Here is a 23375-nt window from a genome sequence, read left to right as displayed (position 1 = left end):
TTTTTTTTTTTTCAAATATCTCCAAGCAGAAAATTCCATTTGGGGGATGATATCCAGGATAGGTTACATTTAATTAGAGTTATTTATATGTTGTGATGTGATAACCTGGCCTCCTATATTGGGTGGTAGAGACACAAACTCTGGAGTCAGAGAAACTAGGTTGGAATTTCAGTTCTGCTCTGCACTGTGTGGCCCGGAGCCTCTCTCTCCTACCTTTACTTTCCCATCTATGGACTGTGGATCAGAGTCCTATTTTAGAGGGAGTGTTGTAATGATTAAATGAAAGTGTATGTTAACTGCCTGACACAAAGAAAATAATCAAAAAATATTAGTTTCCCTTCCACCCCCACAAAAACACATGCGAACTGGGCAATACCCCATCTCATTCACATATATTTGCAAACCCTCTCTTAGATGGCTAATGGTGGAAATTAAAAATCAATTCTAATTACCTTTAGTTTCAGACGATGCTATTTTTAAAAAATCTGTCCTTAGTTTCTAGGAATCCATTTTGTTTGGCTCTTGCAACCTCTTGCATGTTAACAGCCAATCATGACATGTCATCAAAGCATTCAAGCAAAGGCCTTAATTCTGATAACTCCCTAGGGAAGTAAAGGAAAGCTATAAAATATACTACCAGATTTTAAAGGGCCACTACTCAAAAGAGATCTTGTGAAAAGACTAACAATTTAGATTTTATTTGATGTTTCCTATGACCATGACTAGGCTTTTTAGAATTGGTTTTATTATAAAATTTCTTAAGGAATTCAAGTGCCATAAGCAGTGGACTGTAAAAACAATACTTCTTGAAATTATTCCCCTCTGATAAGTTTGATTTGAAAAATATACATGCATATATGAGGCAGTAGTAATAGGAAGTACTTTCATAGCAGGAGAGCGATTCTGTGTGTTTATTTACTTGTATAAACATACTCAGAAACCACAACATTGAGTATATTTATCACATGCTTTTTTAGTTGGGGAATATTTAAGTCCTCCCATAATTAAAAAATAAAAGTTAAAAAAATTTGCTTCCTCACTAGGGAAATGATTAGAATCAATGCTAACATGGCGGGACTTCCCTGGTGGCACAGTGGTTAAGAATCCGCCTGCCAATGCAGGGGACACGGGTTCGAGCCCTGGTCCGGGAAGATCCCACATGCCACGGAGCAACTAAGCCCGTGCGCCACAACTACTGAGCCTGCGCTCTAGAGCTCGTGAGCCACAACTACTGAGCCCGCGTGCCGCAACTACTGAAGCCTGTGCGCCTAGAGCCCATGCTCTGCAACAAGAGAAGCCACCGCAGTGAGAACCCTCACACCGCAATGAAGAGTAGCCCCTGCTTGCCGCAACTAGAGAGAAGCCCATGTACAGCAACAAAGACCCAACACAGCCATAAATAAATAAATAAATAAATAAATAAAACGCTCCCAATCTTTAAAAAAAAAAAAATGCTAACATGGCTATTTAACATCTATAAAGCAACAACATCATCAAAGAAATAAAGTAGCGCAAAAGCAATATAATTTTGGAAAATAATAAGCATCCCAATAGATAAGGGATATTATTGTTTCAAGCATGAGAATTGAGAATAGGGTGTCTTGGTCAGGAGCTTTGTCCTTGACTTCTGGAATCAGAATTCTTCAATACGTGACTCAATGCATTTGTTTCTTGGTTCATTCATTCATTCATTCACCAAATAAGCATTTATTAAAAAATTACCATTTGTGAAGTACTATGCTAGGTACTAGGAACATAATTCATTTCAGAGACAGATGCATAAGGAGTTGATTACAATATGTTTTATAAGTGTTACTACAGAAACATAGACCAGTAGCTAAGAGAGCAGTGCAGAGGGAAGAATTCATTTAAAAGACGGTAGACAAGAGTGTGGGGAGAGAAACGGTCAGAGACACTTCATAGAGAATGCAAACAGCATCCAGCAGAGGTATTTTTTTGAGGATGAAAAAACCAGAAATTCTAGACAGAGTGAAGTACATGATCAAAATGTAAAAAGCATAAAAATCCACTTAGCCTCTGAGTACAGTTGTGAGTAGTTTGATACGACTGGAACGTGGCTTCATGTGGTGAGGGGGAGGGGTGGGGCGGTTCATGCTATGTTACAAATCTGGGTCCTTCAACCAGTTGGCCAGTGATCCCTTGGTCACCGTACTAATTTCCTCTCTAAAGTCTATGCTTTGAATGGCTGAAAACCCAGGTATTAGTGAGGAGGTTTCAGGTTACGAGGAGCACAGTCATGCCTCTGATCTTGGGTGATAGGAATTTACTATACCATACAAGAGGAAATTAGGAGGCAAGTATGGGAAGTCAATTTAATGGAGCAATCAGGCCTCATGAAGAGCACTGTTTATTGGTCTCTGGGATCATCTAGTAATTCTCATGTCCCAAAAGGAATACCGGGGTGGTCATCACATAGAAGGATGTTTGTTCTTCCTGCACAAGATGTCCTTCTATTCATTTGATTCGGCTTCTTTGTTCTCTGCTTCTTCCTCCTGCTGTTGTTTCTGCCCTCTGGCTACTTCTCAGTTTATTTATCTCATGGATTCTATTTATTCATTGCTTCCACTAACCCATGGAGTCTGCTTAGTCTCTGTTTAGTTTCCTGGCTCATATTCTGCTCTGCTTCATGCATATCTCTCTGTGTGCTTTTATGTAGAAAAGAGTTAACAACAGGTCCAAGACTGCTATTCTTAGAAAGATCTGCTTGCAAGGTTAGCCCTTGACTGCGATCTGAGAATTTAGGTTTCAGTAGGGTTCTGACCATTTGCTAAATGATAAGCATGGCTCACTGTGCCTAAACTGTTTGTACAAACAGCATGGTTTATGCTAAAAACCTGCTTTCCTTCTGACAGTCGGGAATTTGATATGTGCTAGGAAGAGGGTACCTATGTGACCAATTCTCAATAAAAACCTTGGGCACTGAGTCTATAATGAGCTCCCTAGTAGAGAGCATTTCATACCTGTTGTCACAGTCTGTTGCTGGAGGGATTAAGCACCTCCTGTGTGAGTCTACTGGAAGAGGACTCTTGGAAGCTTCCTTCCTCCAGACTTTGCCCTATACACCTTTTCCCTTTGCTGATTTTGCTCTGTATCCTGTTGATGCCATAGCCTTAAGCATGACTATAAGCTGAGACCTGTGAGTCCTCCTAGCAAATCGCTGAACCTGGGGTGATCTTGAGGAAACTTGACACATCTTTGCTTTTAGACTCCTGAAGAAAGAGTATCTTACTGATAATCCACTACTTGGTCCTTATTATGGTCTGGCCTCTGGCTATCTCTTCATCCTCATCTCCTACCACTCCCCCACTCCTTGTTCTAGTTATGCCTTGCTGTTCCTCAAACATTCCAAGCATGCTCCTGCTTCAAGGCCTTTGTACTTACTGTTCCCTCTGCCTGTGCCTTTTCTTCCAGATATCTGCATGGCTGTCTTCATTCATGTCCTACCTCCCTAAAATAGCTATCCTCTCCCACTCACATTTCTTAACTGTCTACCCCTTCATCTAGATGAATTGTTCATATCAGTTATCAGTTTTTTACTTTATACTGTTTATTGCCTATCTTTCCAAACTAGAGTATAACTAAATGAAGGCAGTGACTTTGTCTGTTTTGTTCTCTGCTCTATTTTTAGTAGCTAGAAAGGTGCTTGGCACATAGAAAAGACTCAATAAATAAATATGTTTGCAGAAGGAATGAATTAATAATGCATATCTGTTGGGCATATTTCTCATACCAGGCCACATTATACACCCATGGGCAGCATACTGATGTGTGGCTTTAGGCTGAGCACTGTGGCAGAGACTGCTGATTATCCATCAATATCTACTCTTTCCTTCTTCTGTAGTAATAGAACCCCTAATTTTTGGCTGGGCACAGAGTTATCAGAAATAAAGAGTACAGTTCCCAATCCCTTGTGCTGATAGGTATAGCTTTATAACTAAGTGCAGGCCAATGCGATATAAGTGGAAGTCAGATGTACAACATCTAGGAAGTATCATTATAAGAGTGGATTTTATTTTCCCTCCCTTTTTTCCTTCCTGCTGGGTGAAATAGACTGTAATATTTGGAGTTTTGGCAGCCATCTTGGATCATGAGGCAACCTTGGTGATGGAAGGTACAGTCAATGGAGCAAAACAAGAAAGAAGAGGCCAGAGAATGTGGAGGCCAATACCAATTCTGAAGAACCTACCTCTTGACTTTGACAAGAATCAGAAATAAACTTCTGCTTTAAGTCCAGCCATGTGGGGTTTTCTCTCACTTGAAGTTGGCTCTAATCCTAATACAAGCACTAATCTCCACTCTGACTTCTTGAAGCCAGGTGGAGAGTTACAAAGTACAAAGCATGATACCATATGAATTATTCACTTTTTTAAAAGGAAGTTGTGGGCATGATAGGAAGGCCAACACGCAGAATGTCATCCTGTAGGAAATGTCAGCTGTGGAAAAGCATTATGGTAATGCCCCCCAGTGAATCACACCTTCCTGTGTCCACATACTTTTTTGCAATGTGATGTTGCTATTCCTTCCATGAAGAGGCAGAGCCTATCTCTCCACCCCCCTGAATCTGGGTTGGCCTTGTGGCTGACTTGGACCAACAGAATGTGATAGAAGTAACATAATGCCCGTTCCAGAGTCTAATCTGCAAAAGACTTTGCAGCTTCCACTTTTGCCACCTGGAATCCTGAGATCACCAAGCTCTGAAGCCCAGTGTAGCTTACCAGAGGATGTGAAACCTTGTGGAGGGCAACAGAAGCACCCCAGTGCAGAGCCAGCACCAGCTGGCAGACATGTGAATGAGGCCACATGAGTGACTACAGGCAAGGCAATCAGAAGTCACACCCAGATGGCCAGCCTACAGAATTGTGAAAATGAAATAATTGCTGTTTTAATTCACTAAATTTTGACGAGGTTTGTTATGCAGCAATAAGTACATGAAAATCTAAGTGAATATCTGTTTCTTGCTGCAGAAAGAGCCTATGACAAAGGCAAATATAAGTGAAAAGCACTTAATTAAGTTTGGTAACTTTTTAATTTTTTTTGGCCACGCTTCATGGCTTGCGGGATCTTAGTTCCCCAACCAGGGATCAAACCCTGGCCCCGGCAGTGAAAGTGCCGAGTCCTAACCACTGGACCACCAGGGAATTCCCAAGTTTGATAACTTATAAAGAGAAATATGAATGTTAGATGAGAAATTGGTAGAACTGGGTATGATTCTCTTTTCATTAACTAGTTTTATGACCTAGAAAAAGCTGCTTAGCCTCTTGGTGGCTCATTTTTCTCAGGTGTAATATGAAGCCCACCCCATGCTCACTCACTCATTCATTCAGAAACACTGATTACCCCTAACTGTCGGGAGATATTGTCATGAGAAGTGAAGTGATAGGAGACTTTGACTTGCTACTTACACATTTCTGTATGATTTGATTAAAAAAATACTATATTACTTTTATAATCAACAAAGATCATAAAGGTGTTATGGGCTGAATTTTGCCCCCAAAATTGATATGCTGAAGCCCTAATTCCCAGTAACTCAGAATGTGACTGTTTTTGAAAATAGGGCCTTTAAAGAGACAAGTTAAAATGTGGTTGTTAGGGTCCTAATCCAATCTGACTGGTACAAAGCATGATATTAACCCAATCTGACCACCAGTGTCCTTATAAGAGGAAATTTGGATGTACAGACACCAGGGATCCATGTGCACAGAGGAAAGACCATGTGAGGACACAGTGAGAAGGTAGCCATCTGGAAGCCAAGGAGAAAGGCCTCAGAAGAAACAAATCCTGCTGACATTTTGATCTTGGGTTTATAGACTCTATAACTGTGAGAGAATAAATTTCTGCTGTTTAAACCACCCAGTCTGTAGTATTTTGTTAGGGCAGCCCTAGCAAATTAATACAGATGTTTTCATCTTGAAAAAGAACTAGTACCTTCAATGAGCAGATGGTCCTTATTCTTGAGATGATCATGTTCAAGTTGGAGGAGAGAGACAGTAACTTTTGATACAATGCAATGTGATAAATGCTGCAGTAGAACCATGTAAAGAATACTATGGGAGTCCAGAGGAGGGGGACCTTACTGGTGATGGAGAGGGAGATGATGGCGGGTCCAGTGGGGAGAGTTTAAGAAACCTATTCTGGGGGTGAGATGCCACCTTCAATGTTGAAGGAGTAGGGACTCTACTCCTAACTACTAGCCTTTCTGCTGGCCCTCTGTGCTTGGTCTCAGCAATATGGTGCATTAGTCTCAGATAAGGATTTCAAGAATCAGTAAAATTTCAACAAACACACACACAAAAGTTGGGGAATGGGTATACTGATAGTAGTTTTGCCAATGTTCTATTTTACTTCTTTTTTTTTTTTTTAAAGGACATTTAAAATGCTATGCATAGAAAATAGAAACAAAAAAAGACAAAAAAAATGCTCTGCATATCATTAAAGATATTTTAACATTATCTCATAATAAAGGACAGTCTCTTACGTTGAATACATTTAGCTTTAAGTTTCTTCCATGGTCCTTGGTTTTTGCACTGCATGTGCATTAGCAGTAGTAGACCAGCATTTGGTGGCAACTAGAGTTTCAAGACAACTTTTATTACTCAGGTTATGAAAACAATAATTTCTTTATATGGCAGAAACTAGTTTTTCTCCAAAATCCATACTTCCCTTCTTCCATAGAAATAGAAGTTACACCAGGTACATGGCTACTCAGCTAAAGACTACAGCTTCATCCTCTTTTCACAGTTAGATGTGATTATGTGGCTAAGTTTTGGCTGATGGGATGTAAGTAGAAGTAATGGGTAAATTGAAGTTATATGTAATTTCTGGATCATCTCTACCTTAAAAGATAAGTGACTTGCCTTGAAGTTCCTCTCTTTTCCCTTTCCTCAGGCTGGAACACTGAATGTCCCCACAACCTAACTTTGACCATGAAGCAATAAATGAAAGGAATATGGGTCCTTGAATGACTCTGTGGAGTAGAGACTCCCTGCCAAGCTGGACTGTTCACCTTACTGTAACATGAGAAAACATGTTATTTAAGCCTCTGCGTATAGATGTATACTTTTTGGTGTCTCTTTTCGGGGACAGCTTAGTCTTTACCCTAATAAGCAAGTCCTGCTTTCTCTTGCTTTTATAGTGATATTTGCCTTCCAATTTCCCCTTCAGAAGTCCCATGCTACTCCTATATATCCCATCCACATGAGATGCAGAAACTACTAGATTACCAGAGACAGACATTTACATAATAGTTTCCTACTGAAGTGTGGAATTCCCCCAAAGGAGAAGGCCAGTTACCTTCTCACCACTTTTGCATAGTTTCTCACACACATCTCCACCTTGTTCCTTTGATCTAGTTAGACTGCAGTTAAGGGAACCTCTCCCTCAGTAGTTCAACTGCTCAGCCAATGGACACAGCCCATCTTCAGGACTTTCCATCCTGCCTCTATCACTTCCCTTTTTACCTTCTGAGCACTGTTTCTTTTACCTTCCAGAGAACCAGATAATACACATTCCCTTTCAAATCACAGACACTTTCAACAAATAGTCATTGAACTGGCACTCTATAAGGTATAAAATGATGAAATAGGGAAAGTATCTGACTTTCCAGTCTACTTGGAAAAAATAGACAAATAAATAGGCAATTATAAATTAGAATGCAAAGTTCTAAATTGGAATAAGTATAGTATGTCATGGAAAGACTCAGAAGAGTCACCTAAACCAGTGTTTGTACAGGAGGGAGTGTGGTCAACAGCGTAGAGTGAAATAAAGGCGTGGAAAAGGTCAAGTAAATGTGTACATTGGCTGCATAAAACTCTACCCTGTTAATTAGTAATAAGACATCATTCTAAAACTTCAAATAATTTAGAGTATATAAAATAAAAAGTGAAAGTTCTTCCTACCACACACATTAATCTTAATCCCCATAGTGATTTGTTAATTTTTGGTTCATGTTCTTCCAGATGTATAGATACGAAAATAGATATATGAATATATATCCATGTAGGGTTTTATTTTTCAAAAAATCGAATCAGGGGCTTCCCTGGTGGCGCAGTGGTTGAGAATCTGCCTGCCAATGCAGGGGACACGGGTTCGAGCCCTGGTCTGAGAGGATCCCACATGCCACGGAGCAACTGGGCCCATGGGCCACAACTACTGAGCCTGCGCGTCTGGAGCCTGTGCCCCGCAACAAGAGAGGCTGCAATAGTGAAAGGCCCGCGCACCGCGATGAAGAGTGGCCCCCGCACAGTGATGAAGGGTGGCCCCCGCTTGCCGCAACTAGAGAAGGCCCTCGCACAAAACGAAGACCCAACACAGCCAAAAATAAATAAATAAATAAATAAATAAATAAATAAATAATCCAATCATAGTATACATGTTATGCAGTGTCCTTTTTTCCACATGGACTTATTTCCTTATCATGCATATATATTTACCTACCTTAAAAATAGTTTATAGACTTGCCTACAAAGGATACACTACCATTTAATATATCTCTTCCTTTTTGACATTTAGGTTGTTTTCCATTTTTTTCCTTCTAATAGTAGTGTTTCAAGGAACATTCTATCTATTGCACTTAGGGATAAATATTAAGAGAAAAGGATTACAATATCAAGATTCTATACATGCCCAAGATATGATATGTATATGAGAAAAAAAATTAGACATTTTTGGATACGTAAAGTACCAGAAAGTTACCTTCTGCTTTTCTTTCTGGGGAATTTACTTGAGGACTCACTCTAGCAAAATCAAAATCAAAGCAAAACTATATCTCAGGGGGATTTAAGATGTATAAAAACATGAATGAGTAGTTAATCCAGCAAAATTTAAAAGACCAGTATAGAAGATCACAGTGTGGGTCCTGAATGGGGAACTTGGATATTACAAAGAAATTTATATTTCCCAAACTAATGTTTAGGCTTCTTTCGATTCCATACAAACCCTGAGAGGGGCCAATTTTTGAATCATGACAAAATTTTCTAGAAAAATAAGAGATTCAGCACCACCAAACCAGCTCTACAACAAATGCTAAAGGAACTTCTCTAAGTGGGAAACACAAGAGAAGAAAAGGACCTACAAAAACAAACCCAAAACAATTCAGAAAGTGGTCATAGGAACATACATATCGATAATTACCTTAAACGTGAATGGATTAAATGCTCCAAACAAAAGACACAGGCTTGCTGAATGGATACAAAAACAAGACCCATATATATGCTGTCTACAAGAGACCCACTTCAGACCTAGGGACACATACAGACTGAAAGTGAGGGGATGGAAAAAGATATTCCATGCAAATGGAAATCAAAAGAAAGCTGCAGTAGCAATACTCATTTCAGATAAAATAGACTTTAAAATAAAGAATGTTACAAGAGACAGGGAAGGACACTACATAATGATCAGGGGATCAATCCAAGAAGAAGATATAACAATTATAAATATATATGCACGCAACACAGGAGCACCTCAATACATAAGGCAACTGCTAACAGCTATAAAAGAGGAAATCGACAGTAACACAATAATAGTGGGGGACTTTAACACCTCACTTACACCAATGGACAGATCATCCAAAATGAAAATAAATAAGGAAACACAAGTTTTAAATGACACAATAGACCAGATAGATTTAATTGATATTTACAGGACATTCCATACAAAAACAGCAGATTACAATTTCTTCTCAAGTGCGCACATAACATTCTCCAGGATAGATCACATCCTGGGTCACAAATCAAGCCTCAGTAAATTTAACAAAATTGAAATCATATCAAGCATCTATTCTGACCACAAGGATATGAGATTAGAAATGAATTACAGGGAAAAAATGTAAAAAACACAAACACATGGAGGTTAAACAATACATTACTAAATAACCAAGAAATCACTGAAGAAATCAAAGAGGAAACAAAAAATACCTAGAGACAAATGACAATGAAAACACGAGGACCCAAAACCTATGGGATGCAGCAAAAGCAGTTCTAAGAGGAAAGTTTATAGCTATACAAGCCTACCTCAAGAAACAAGAAAAATCTCAATCTAACCTTACACCTAAAGGAACTAGAGACAGAAGAACAAACAAAACCCAAAGTTAGCAGAAGGAAAGAAATCATAAAGATCAGAGCAGAAATAAATGAAACAGAAACAAAGAAAACAATAGCAAAGATCATTAAAACTAAAAGCTGGTTCTTTGAGAAGATAAACAAAATTGATAAACCATTAGCCAGACTCATCAAGAAAAAGAGGGAGAGGACTCAAATCAATAAAATTAGAAATGAAAAAGGAGAAGTTACAACAGACACCACAGAAATACAAAGCATCCTAAAAGACTACTACAAGCAACTCTGTGCCAATAAAATGGACAACCTGGAAGAAATGGACAAATTCTTAGAAAGGTATAACTTTCCAAGACTGAACCAGGAAGAAACAGAAAATATGAACAGACCAATCACAAGTAATGAAATTGAAACTGTGATTAAAAATCTTCCAACAAACAAAAGTCCAGGACCAGATGGCCTCACAGGTGAATTCTATCAAACATTTAGAGGAGAGCTAACACCCACCCTTCTCAAACTCTTCCAAAAAATTGTGGAGGAAGGAACACTCCCAAACTCATTCTATGAGGTCACCATCACCCTGATACCAAAACCAGACAAAGATACTACAAAACAAGAAAATTACAGACCAATATCACTGATGAATATAGATGCAAAAAACCTCAACAAAATACTAGCAAACAGAATCCAACAACACATTAAAAGGATCATACACCATGATCAAGTGGGATTTATCCCAGGGATACAAGGATTCTTCAATATACGCAAATCAATCAATGTGATACACCATATTAACAAATTGAAGAAGAAAAACCATATGATCATCTCAATAGATGCAGAAAAACCTGTTGACAAAATTCAACACCCATTTATGATAAAAACTCTACAGAAAGTGGGCACAGAGGGAACCTACCTCAACATAATAAAGGCCATATACGACAAACCAACAGCAAACATCATTCTCAATGGTGAAAAACTGAAAGCATTTCCTCTAAGATCAGGAACAAGACAAGGATGTCCACTCTCGCCACTATTATTCAACATACTTTTGGAAGTCCTAGCCACAGCAATCAGAGAAGAAAAAGAAATAAAAGGAATCCAAATCAGAAAAGAAGAAGTAAAACTGTCACTGTTTGCAGATGACATGATACTATATACAGAGAATCCTAAAGATGCCACCAGAAAACTACTAGAGCTAATCAATGAATTTGGTAAAGTTGCAGGATACAAAATTAATGCACAGAAATCTCTTGCATTCCTGTACGCTAATGATGAAAAATCTGAAAGAGAAATTAAGGAAACACTTCCATTTACCACTGCAACAAAAAGAATAAAATACCTAGGAATAAACCTACCTAGGGACACAAAAGACCTGTATGCAGAAAACTATAAGACACTGATGAAAGAAATTAAAGATGATAGCAACAGATGGAGAGATATACCATGTTCTTGGATTGGAAGAATCAATATTGTGGAAATGACTATACTACCCAAAGCAATCTACCGATTCAATGAAATCCCAATGAAATCCCAATGGCATTTTTTACGGAACTAGAGCAAAAAATCTTAAAATTTGTATGGAGACACAAAAAACCCCGAATAGCCAAAGCAGTCTTGAGGAAAAAAAATGGAGCTGGAGGAATCAGACTCCCTGCCTTCAGACTATACTACAAAGCTATAGTAATCAAGATAATATGGTACTGGCACAAAAACAGAAACATAGATCAATGGAACAAGATAGAAAGCCCAGAGATAAACCCACGCACCTATGGTCAACTAATCTATGACAAAGGAGGCAAGGATATACAATGGAGAAAAGACAGACTCTTCAATAAGTGGTGCTGGGAAAACTGGACAGCTACATGTAAAAGAATGAAATTAGAACACTCCCTAACACCATACACAAAAATAAACTCAAAATGGATTAGAGACCTAAATGTAAGACCGGACAGTATAAAACTCTTAGAGGAAAACATGGGAAGAACACTCTTTGACATAAATCACAGCAAGATCTTTTTGGATCCACCTCCTAGAGTAATGGAAATAAAAACAAAAATAAACAAATGGGACCTAATGAAACTTCAAAGCTTTTGCTCAGCAAAGGAAATCATAAACACGATGAAAAGAGAACCCTCAGAATGGGAGAAAAATATTTGTAAACGAATCAACGGACAAAGGATTAATCTCCAAAATATATAAACAGCTCATGCAGCTCAATATTAAAAAAACAACCCAATCCAAAAATGGGCCAAAGACCTAAACAGACATTTCTCCAAAGAAGACATACAGATGGCGAAGAAGCACATGAAATGCTGCTCAACATCACTAATTACTAGAGAAATGCAAATCAAAACTACAACGAGGTATCACCTCACACCAGTTAGAATGGGCATCATCAGAAAATCTACAAACAACAGATGCTGGAGAGGGTGTGGAGAAAAGGGAACCCTCTTGCACTGTTGGTGGGAATGTAAATTGATACAGCCACTATGGAGAACAGTATGGAGGTTCCTTAAAAAACTAAAATAGAATTACCATACGATCGAGCAATTCCACTACTGGGCATATACCCAGAGAAAACCATAATTCAAAAAGACACATGCACCCCAGTGTTCATTGCAGCACTATTTACAATAGCCAGGTCATGGAAGCAACCTAAATGCCCATCGACAGACGAATGGATAAAGAAGATGTGGTACATATATACAATGGAGTATTACTCAGCCATAAAAAGGAAAGAAATTGAGTCATTTGTTGAGACGTGGATGGATCTAGAGACTGTCATACAGAGTGAAGTAAGTCAGAAAGAGAAAAATATCGTATATTAATGCATATATGTGGAACCTAGAAAAATGGTACAGATGAACTGGTTTGCAGGGCAGAAATTGAGACACAGATGTGGAGAACAAACGTATGGACACCAAGGGGGGAAAGTGGCGGCGGGGGGGTGGTGGTGTGATGAATTGGGCAATTGGGATTGACATGTATACACTGATGTGTATAAAATGGATAACTAATAAGAACCTGCAGTATAAAAAATAAAATAAAATAAAATTCAAAAATTAAAAAAAAAAAAAAAGAAATGCACTTTTTAGGGAAAATAACCTGTTTTGGAAAAAAGGTCATTGTATGTAACAGACAGTTGGTTTTAAATTCCAGCTTCATAACTTAGTATATAAAATGAGAAAATCCACTTCACATGAATTATTAAGTAATATATAAATAAGCATAAAGTGCTTTTAAGGTAAAATGCCTAGCACATAGCAAATGCTCAATGTGTGTCAGCATTTACCATTCTAGGGATGATTTGTGTTTAAATATTACTAAACATTACTTATGAGGCTTTTGATTAAATGTTTTAAAGAAGATTAAGACCTTTTTTTTTTGACCTTGCCAATTATGCTACAAAGTGGATTATCTCTGTAATGTGAGAACACTGCAGTTCTTGTTAATTTTTTTTATTGTTAGTTTCACTGCACAATATGTCTAGTATCAAATAGTACTTGGCCAGGTATTTTATTGATGTTGTAATAGTTTAAAATAGACGGATAGTACAAAGAAAGTGAAAATGACCACTGGGGTCCCAGAAACCAGAACCTGGTAGTGAGCACGGGTAGTGAGTGTGTGGTGGGCAAACTCATGCACAAAATTCTAATGGATGCCCTTTGGTATTGTACTGGATCTGACCAAGCAATATCTTCTTTACACAGAGTAGTGGTGTTGAGGTTCTGGGTATAAACCTCTCATCATCTCAGAACAAGTCTATGTTTGGGCTATGAAAATGACAAAAGCCCACAAACAGTCTTAGAAGCAAGACCACGAAGTAATCCTGCAAAGACAGTAAAGAAGCAGCAATATAGTCATTACGATCTAACTGGCTGGGCATTGATAGATCTTTGTTTATTTCACTGAATGGTAATATTAGGAAAGATTATTTGGGTGGCAATAGTTGCTCTTCTAGACATCTCCTTTCGTTTTTTTTTTTTAATTAACCACCACCCTTGAGGAGTGATCAGGGGTAGTTTAAACCAACTGACCTGGGTTGAAGAGTTCGTAAACTGCCCACACCATCTTGTTTCTCAAGACTGCCTTTAGTTTTGGTGAATGAGAAAGCACTTGTTGCCATTTCCTTTCTGAGAACTGCTGAGTTAGGAGGAAAGGAAGTGAGAGATGTTCGACTGATTTCTGTCCTGTGGGGGAAGTGCAGGGCTGGGCAGGGCTGTGCCTCTGAGCACAGGCTTCTACTTTTGTGGGGCTGGTTTCCCAAGTGTATGGTTCCTCTTTCTAAATGTCTGTAAAATTGGTTTGAGCAGTCCTACCTAATCCCCTTTCTGGGAACAAATGACCCAGGGTTCAGGGAGTGGCTAACTTTCTTTGCCTAAACTCTGGGCCAGATTGGGAGTCTATGGGAGCCCTGACGTTGGATGTGGTTCTGCCATTAACTCACATGTTTCATCATTGTTTTACTGGATATTGAAATCATGCTTATAATATTATCTTACATCATTTTCCAGCATTACGTCAGTGTCTTTGGCACACTGGACCTTATTTGTCCACGAATTGAAAGCTTCTGCTTCCTTAAGAATGTCTTGACTCCCCTATTAATGTTGTGATTATCGTTGAAACTCATTTCTTGTGCTGTAATATATCTATGCTGTTTGTTTGCAGATGTTTGGGAAGTGGTGTGGTTGAGCTAAAAATATTCAGAAAGATTCAAGGAAAAAGTCTTCTGCCACACAAATTCTCTGATACTCTTCTCAATGTATCTGTTACCATCTCAAATAGTTAATTACATGATTCTCTAAAGCCCTATAGATATATGTTGCTGCTAATACTTTATTTATTTAGTCTGTTTTTGACTCATAATTCCACTACTGCAATTTAAGTCTAAAAATTACCTTTAGGCCGGAAGGCCCTGGGGTCAAGATTGCCTAGATTCAAAACTCAGTTTGGCCTTCTCTGGCTATGTGGTCTCAGGTGAATTTCATCATCTGTAAAATGGGGATAAAAATTAGCAATCACCACGTAGGTAGAAAAGATTAAGTAATCACAGCTTAAGCTACTATTGTCTCCTTTTCATTAATCATAGAAAATAGGCAAGGGGAAAATATTTATTGAGTATGTACTATTTGCTAGGCACTATTATGAGCCCATGCAATCCTCTGTGAGGTAGACATCCTTTTATTTTTGGATGATTAAATTATGACTAGAAAGCTTAATCAACTGTCCTAAAGGTCACACAGCTAGTAAATAGTTCACACCCAGGTTTGCTTCTAAAGCACATGTCCTTTTCACTACACAAGATAAAGAAAACTTTATTCATCTTTTCTCTCCCCAGGTTATAATGTTTCAGGGTCTCCCACTGTTGTCACACAGTTATTTTGTATGTATGAAAACAAATGCATGACTTGATAGCTCATGAAATGACATGGAGGAAACTTAAATACATATTACTAAGTGAAAGAAGTCAATATGAAAAGGCTACATACTGTATGATTTCAACTATATGACATACTGGAAAATGAAAACTGTAAAAATATCAGTAGTTGCCAGGGGTTAGGGGAGAGGGAAGGATGAGTAGGTGGCACACATAAGATTTTCAGGGCAGTGAAACTACTCTGTATGATACTATATTGGTGAATACATGTTATTATACATTTGTCCAAAACTATAAAATGTACAACACCAAGAACCAACCCTAAGGTAAATTATATGGACTTTGAGTGATGATGTGTTAATGTAGGTTCATCAGCTGCAACAAAGGTACCACTCTGGGGGGAATATTGATAATGGGGAGAGGTTATGCCTGTGTCGGGGTAGAGAGTATAAGGGAAATCTCGGTACCTTCTTCTCTAACATAAAACTACTCTAAAAAATAGTCTATTAAAAACCAAACAAGCATAAAGAAAAGCAACATGGGGAAGCGGTGTAATCTAGAGAAGGGTAAGGAAAAATAATAAATTTGCAAAGGAATTTAACTACTTGTCTATCTGCCTAGCATTATAGAGTGAAAAGCACCAAGACTAGGTTGGACAACTTGTGTTGACGCCCTGCTTGCTCACAAAGTTCCTGGGTGACCTTCAGCAAACTACCTCACCTTTCTGGACCTCAATTTTAAATATGCTTAAAATGAGGCGGTTAAGTTGATCTCTAACTTCCCTTCCGGCCCTAAAATTCCAGCCTTACAGCTAAGGACCCATCCCTACCTTTTTTTTTTCTTTCAACCCAGACCAGCCACCCTAGCCTGAACCTTGTTCTTACTCTACTGCATACTTCTTGGCGTACTCACTGGGTCCTAAAACACAGCAACCGTTCACCGTGACTGCGAAACTAAAGGGCGGGGGGCGGGGGGGGAAGGACTGAACTCTGAGGGGGTAAAAAAAAAATGCAAGAAAACCCAAAAGACTGACAGCAAGCGATAGAAACCTGAAGAAGGAAGACTAGGCAGAGTAGAACTGACGCTGCGCAGCGACGGCGGAAGCTGGAGGAGGGTGGGGCGGAGCCGACAGCCGATTGGACGGCTGAGGGGGAGGAGCCCGCGCTGACATGCCGGGGAGGAAAGAGGGTGGCTGCGCTGGCGTCGCCTGCCCGTTTCCGCCCCTTGGCTTCCCCGGAGCCTGGGGGGGCGGGGCGTCGGGCGAGCCAGACGCCATGGGGCGTCACAAGAGGCGGGGCGACTCGGGGGTCCAGCCGGCGCGCGGGCGCGTTCCGCAGTCGGTGTTTGGGACTCTGGGTGCGCGGTAGTTTGGTTTCTGCTCCGGGTTCGCTGTCACAGTCCGTCACTCCCGGGAGCCCGGGACAGACAGGGCAACGCCCGTGTGTGTGTGAGCGGGACTCAGGGCAGAGGCGTCCTCTCGCTGTCTTTTTTTCTTCCTTTTATCCAAAGAAGGGGGCAGTTCTCGCGCTTGCCTTCCTGTCGCCCCATAGGGAGCGGGGTTGGTGTGCGGAGTGGTTCGTCTTTTTTTCTTTTAAACTTGTGAGCGTTTTTGTTTTTGTTTTTATTTTTTTCATCCCCTTTTTTTTAGGCTCAGTGCCGTCTGGACTGGTTTCATTGGTCCCTGACTAACCGCTTTCTGCCCCTTCTCTCGCCACCCCCGCCCAAGGTCGCCCCTCTGCCCTCGCCCCTGGCCCGGGGGGTGGGAAGCTTTGTCAGGCTCCCTTCCCACTCGAGTCTCCGCAGCGTAGCAGCACCTGCTTCAGTATGAACGGGGTCAACGACCCCCCTCTTTTTATAAAAGATATTAAGCCCGGACTGAAAAACTTAAATGTCGTCTTTATTGTGCTGGAGATAGGTAAGTGGGGTCCGCAGCCCGCCTCGCCGCCCTCTGTGCGTCCCGGGACAGGAGGGAAGGGCGCTGCCGCCGCGAGCCGGGGGCTCCCCTCCCCCTTTCCTCCCTTTCCTCTCCCCTCCCCCATCCATGTGGCCCCGTTGGCCCCAGCTGGGGCCGTAGCCTACCTGCGGCGAGACCCCGGGGCTCGACCTCTTCCCACCTTTCAGGTGCATTTTGATCCCGGAGCAGGAGTTAGCTTTTTGGAAGTCCTCATTATCTAATACACCCCTCCCCATTTTGATTTTTAAATCCTCACAGGACGCGTGACCAAAACCAAAGACGGCCATGAAGTGAGATCATGCAAAGTAGCAGATAAAACTGGCAGCATCACTATTTCCGTGTGGGATGAAATCGGAGGTCTTATACAGCCAGGGGATATTATCCGGTTGACCAGAGGGTAGGTGTGCATAAAAGGGTTGGGGGATCACAGTGCCTCCTAAGTAGGAGTCTCCGGAATGGGAATTGGCTGACGCCCGGGACCTTGGCAAGTTCTAAAATTTCATCTTTTCTGTGGGCCACCCCGAGGATTTTTAAGCCCCTTCAATGTTAACCTCAGGTGATGGACGGCATTGGGATGTAACACTTTCGCCTTTAAAAGCAGTCAGTTTCAGCCGAATCTAAACAACCCCACCCTCAGTTTACAGATTAAGTAGATTTTTAAATACTGTTTTGAGATTATTGAGTCTTTTTAGTAGATTGTTAAAACTAACATAATCAATACTTAATCTTTTTCATAAACTATTTAATATAGTTGTCACTTCGCTTTTTTCCAACCTTTTCCCCTTTTTAATGACTTTTGAGATCCTGCCCGTATTTTATTTGTATACTCATTTAGACAGTGTGGACGTAAATCGAGATTGTAGCTGGAGAATTTAGTAGGTTTTGTAGTGTGTCAGATTTGTACTCGGATGTAGAAGTTGAAAGAGGAAGTTACAATATCTGGAAGGCACGTTCTTAAAAATAATTTCTTGTGCCTACTGCTGTAAGGTCAATGTTGTACAAAAACAAAATGATGTGCAGAAAATGTTTGGCAGAAAGATGTCCAAAAGAGTTAGTTGGCAGATTGACTTTTAAAAATAATTTAGTACAACCGTTTTTTTTTGATTAGTAATTAGACTGCCTTTAAAGATTTACCAAGTATTAGGAAGATAAAATGCCAGAAAGGGGTCTTAAAAATATATTTTGGAAGTTTTGTGGTCAGTAGAATTGTAATAATTCATTGGTCATAACTGTAGGAAAAGTGGGTGGAGATTGACGTTGGCATAGTAAATAGAATCTCAGAAAAGTGTTGGATCACCCTGAAAGTAGGAGCTTAGAGCCCTTTGATAGTACCTTACAGGTCTTACAACATCTTCAGGAAGTGAGGCAGAGTATCATCAAAGAAGGAAGTGAGAGTCAGGACTTAGACATTTTTTTTCTCATACACTGACTCATTATGACACTGGTTATGTCCTTCAAACTTCCACATCTTTAACTTGCACAAAAGAGAATTTCTACCTGGGAGGATATGGTGAGAATTAGCATAATTAAAGTTTTTTGGCTGCCAAAGTATCTCATCCAGTGATTAGAAGTTATTTTATACACTGTAAACAGCATCTCTTTTCAATTATTTCATATTTTGTAGTCACGGAAAATACATAGATGTGTACATCAAAAAAAATGTGGAAAAACTAAGTCAGTAGCCTTATAGTATCTATAGGATTTTAAGGAGTATAGTTACCAAGGAGTACAGTTTAAAGGAAAATTCAAAACCAAAGAAACTCTACTGTTTTTTAACTTCAGTGTAACCTTGAAGTTATTACACTTTTCAACTTCCTTTTCTGTAAAATGGGAATATTTATACCTTACTAAAGTAACATATCTAGCAGAGTCTGGCCCATTGTAAGGCCCTTAAATTTTGGTTGAATCTAAGAAAAGTAGCTTTTGAAGAAAGGTATACATCTCAATAATGGTAATTTGAATATTGGCATGCATATCAGAAAACCCTGCAAACATTGATCTCATTGCTGAAATAAGTGAAAGTTAAATGTTGTAGTAACTTCAAATTTTCTCTCAAAATAGGCATTAATTTTTACTTTAGTAAGGTGAAATATTAGTGCACTGTCTCCTAAGTCACTTTTTGTGTAACTTGAAAGTGGTGAATGGAGTCTTTAATAAATAACCTTTACTAAATGAAGAGAAATATATAATGTGAAATGAGAAAATTTTTATTAACCTGTATTAAAAGATGAACTATTATTATACTTAAACAATATTTGGTTGTAATTTATCTTTCTAAATCATGAAGTTACCATAGTAGTTGTACAAAGAACCACTGAAAACCAAGCCTTGGGCTTATTTTATAATATTGATTAATTTACATTTGTCTTAGATTCGTGAATAGGATTATTTTATCTAATGATGCTGCCTGCATTCAAAATTGTTCTCAGTAAATAATTGTTCAGCCAAGTTGTTGCTAAAAATTGGGAATTTGGAAAAGCAGATAAGCGAAAGATTTGTGATCATAGTTTTTTAGCCCCTTGATTAAATTTTACTAAATTTTCAGTAGCTTAGGAATAACACATACTAGCCTATGTGTTTTATGGAGGCAAAGGAAAAAATATATCAATATCTGGTAGACCAAGTACATGCGTGTAAAAGTAAACACTAGGGTGTTGATTTTATATGTCCTGTGTTTGAAAAGTAATTTCTGCTTGAATCTCTGCAGTTTGAATGTTCTCCCTTTCTTAATTGACTGAAGATGTGATCTTTGGAGTATAACAATGCTTGCTTTGCAAAAAGACTTCTATTTTCTAGGGTTAGTTATTGTTTATATAATTATGTCAAAATTTGTCAGTAGAGTTTTCTTTGCATTATTCCTTAATAAGTAACAAGTTAATCAATGGTAGATACAGGGTTTGAGCCCCACCTGCGCCCCAATACAAAAAATATAGTATAAATATTTATTTAAGTAGAAGGAAATATACATATTTCCATAGAACTGATGTTTCTTTTCTTTCTAGGTATGCATCCATGTGGAAAGGATGTCTGACACTTTATACTGGAAGGGGTGGAGAACTTCAAAAAATTGGGGAGTAAGTATCAAGATGCATTTCATATAATTGAATAAATTACAAATAATATGTACAGAATAACTGGTAGGTATAAACTATAAACCTATTTGTTGACTTTTTGACTGGTAAACTGAATGCTTGCAGCAGCTTAACTTTGCATGTATGTGCTAGTTTAACACCTATCAGTACTGTTTCCTGTGGTTGAGAATGTCAGTTTTTCCTGGCAAAGAGCATTAAGAAGCTGCACTTGAGACAATCCCCAGTGGGACCGTTTCTGTAGGCTTTGGGAATGTATATCTTTCAGGTGTCACAAATGCCATTTGAAGTAAGTTCTGTCATATAGTGAATTGCCAGTTAAGAAGCTGGGTGTGGGTGTTAGGCCATAAGTTTAATTTTTCTTTTCCTCTGCTTATGGGTGAATATGTACCCATATGTAAAAGGACTTGCAGCAATGACAGTTGAAGTCCTGTATTTATCCACAGTCTAGGTATCGTACAGGCAGCCACAATGCGAGCTTCTATAAACTACTACCCTGGTAATCTCCACCCTGACTTGGAGGAACCATCCTCTCTAGGGGTGTAAAGGTAATTCAGCCTCCATGCTGGCCTAGACATTTGGGATGTACTCATAAAGTGTGGTATAGGCAATGAGCCAAATTATAAAGTCTGTTCTGTTTGGTTAATGCCTGACATCTACTTAATGCCTGTCAAAATAGAGGATATCTAAAGAGAGAAGCCACAAATGGCACCAAAAATAAATAAATAAAGGAAGGAAGAATGTATTCTACACTACAGGAATAAGATACTTTGGGAAAAATAAGCAATCTTTCTAGCTTTTAAAGATCAGAAACTGGTAACACTTTGCTTTCTCTTAGGAGGAAAATTAGGATTCACTTACGTTCGTACTTAGAGTAGTAGTAGAGCAATGTGTTATGAGAGGTCTTAGCATCAGTATTACAGAAAGATTGAGGATCCTTTTCTGACTTCCATGTATAGAGAGGTATTTATAATAATGGAGGTCAGTTATGTGAAGAACCACTGGGGGTCACTCAATACATAGTGACTTTGTCAGGGTCAGTCCAGGAGTTACCAAAACTGATTCCGATTTATTTGTGGGTTGAGGAGCTAAGAAAATGCTTATGTGTAATGTTTATCAATATACACCATAGTCAGCTGATAAGAAGCATTGGGATAAACCGTGTCTTGAAAGCCAGTTGTCTTTATTCATGCCTGCAAAATCCACTTTTAACCTTGAATGATTATCTTTGCAGATTCACAGAGATTGGTCAAAGAGGGACTGCATGAAAGTGTGTGAGTGGATCAGTACAAATCCATCACCATTGCTGGAAAAACTCTGGAACCCTAAACATGGTTCAGAGGCATCAATCAGCCTATGTGGAAAAACAGGACAAAGATGTGTTTCTGTGTCCTTGATCTTTGACAAGGACAGAAGAAGAATTAAAATACAAAATAGAATGTTTTAAACATTGTAGGCAATCAAATATTTGATTTTCTTTTTAATGAAACATAAGCATTTAGAAAGTTTTTGTTGTAAATGAATAGAGTTAGCATATTGCTGTTTGTTAATTCATTTGACATCTACGTTCTTTATTCCTGAAAGTTATGCATGTTATGTAAAGAAAGGTTGATTATTTCAGAAGTCATTCAAATTGTACTTTTATTGTCTTTCAGATTTTGTATGGTTTATTCAGAAGTGCCAAATTTCAGTGAACCTAACCCAGATTATCGAGGACAGCAGAACAAAGGGGTAATTAATCCAAATGTATTGTCTGTTTTTATGATTAGGCTAATTTTGACTGTGTACTATAAATCTGTGGCTAGGTTGCCAAGCTTTTCATACCCTAAGTATAATGGAGACAAGTTTAAAAGGAATCTTTTTAAAGATTCTTTAATGGAATTCTTTTCCATTTTATATGTTTTGTGAGTCTGTATAGGTATCTGTAGTATCATATATGAAATGTACAGTCAGCTCTCCGTATCCATGGATCATTCAACCAACTGGGATTGCACTGGTTGAATTTGCTGATGCAGAACGTTCCTATACAGAGGGCTGACTACAGTACGCCATATTGCACAAGAAACTTCTACATCTTCAGATTTTGGTATCTGGGGGGTCCTGGAACCAATCCCCATGGGATACTGAGGGACGACTGTATGTGCCATTTAGCAGTTTAGCACTTTTGAGGAGCAGGGAGTAATATCAGGAAGATGTAAGACGTAACAGAAGCTTTGAAAGGTCTGGAAACATGCCTGAATATTTTAACATTGAAAGGACTTGGATAAATCTTTTTAAATTGTTTAAAAAAACCTTGAAAGTTAAAAAAAAGAATGACTACAACATGTTATAATAATATGGTTTTAAAAAAATCTTCATTTGATTAAATTAAAACATTTTTTTAATAGGCACACAGTGAACAGAAGAATAATTCCATGAATAGTAATATGGGTACAGGTACATTTGGACCAGTGGGTAAGATTTTTTTTTTTTTTTTGGTGTATTTGTGATCAGGTGTAAGAATTAAGGGAATCTATCTTATGAAAATATAACTGATTTTTCTAGAAAGCAGATTCCCTCTTAAGCTAATTTATTGAGCACATCCTGTATTTAAACATTTGGGCCAGTTACTGGGTGAACGTTGGCTAATAATAAGAAATCTAAGTTTTGGTGATTCATTATGTTATTTTCCATTGATTTTTACAAAATTTCTGTAATCTAGTGATTATTTATAATAGATGCAGAATAACTGGTTATTTTTGTGTACTGAAAGCAGTTTATCTTCAGATTGATGCTCACCTTAATTTTTCACATGCTCATGGCTGCCTCTTTAAAAGACTGCCCTTTACCCCTCAAATACTCTCAAAGGTCAGTGGTTCTTGCATCCTTGTTAAAGGTCTTTTGAA

The 23375-nt window shown here is 38.8% G+C and overlaps 2 protein-coding genes across 7 annotated transcripts in view; one reads left to right on the top strand and one right to left on the bottom strand.

Annotated features, from left to right (window-relative positions):
* The window catches only part of LOC309631233 (uncharacterized protein), a 223390-nt gene extending 206928 nt beyond the window's left edge, over positions 1-16462 (bottom strand). For all 3 annotated transcript variants that reach the window (XM_082397471.1, XM_082397472.1, XM_082397470.1), the window contains exons 1-2: positions 16360-16462; positions 14969-15061 (exon numbers count right to left, since the gene is read on the bottom strand). The gene's annotated coding sequence lies outside the window, so the exon portion shown is untranslated. The remainder of the gene's footprint in view (positions 1-14968; positions 15062-16359) is intronic.
* Positions 16463-16750: 288 nt separating this feature from the next.
* NABP1 (nucleic acid binding protein 1) overlaps positions 16751-23375 on the top strand; it is a 45808-nt gene continuing 39183 nt past the window's right edge. For 3 of the 4 annotated variants that reach the window (XM_082397452.1, XM_082397453.1, XM_082397454.1), the window contains exons 1-6: positions 16751-17362; positions 17660-17798; positions 20404-20475; positions 22146-22221; positions 22878-22944; positions 23246-23337. In XM_082397452.1, the coding sequence (XP_082253578.1) occupies positions 17272-17362; positions 17660-17798; positions 20404-20475; positions 22146-22221; positions 22878-22944; positions 23246-23337 (537 nt within the window). In that variant the 5' untranslated portion in view covers positions 16751-17271. The remainder of the gene's footprint in view (positions 17363-17659; positions 17799-20403; positions 20476-22145; positions 22222-22877; positions 22945-23245; positions 23338-23375) is intronic. The other variant, XM_082397455.1, reaches the window with a different exon arrangement.

Source organism: Balaenoptera borealis (genome assembly GCF_965194805.1).
Source record: "Balaenoptera borealis genome assembly, chromosome: 6".
NCBI classification, from domain to species: Eukaryota; Metazoa; Chordata; class Mammalia; order Artiodactyla; family Balaenopteridae; genus Balaenoptera; species Balaenoptera borealis.
Note: the sequence above shows the minus strand (reverse complement) of the source record. Positions and strands in the feature narration are given on the sequence as shown.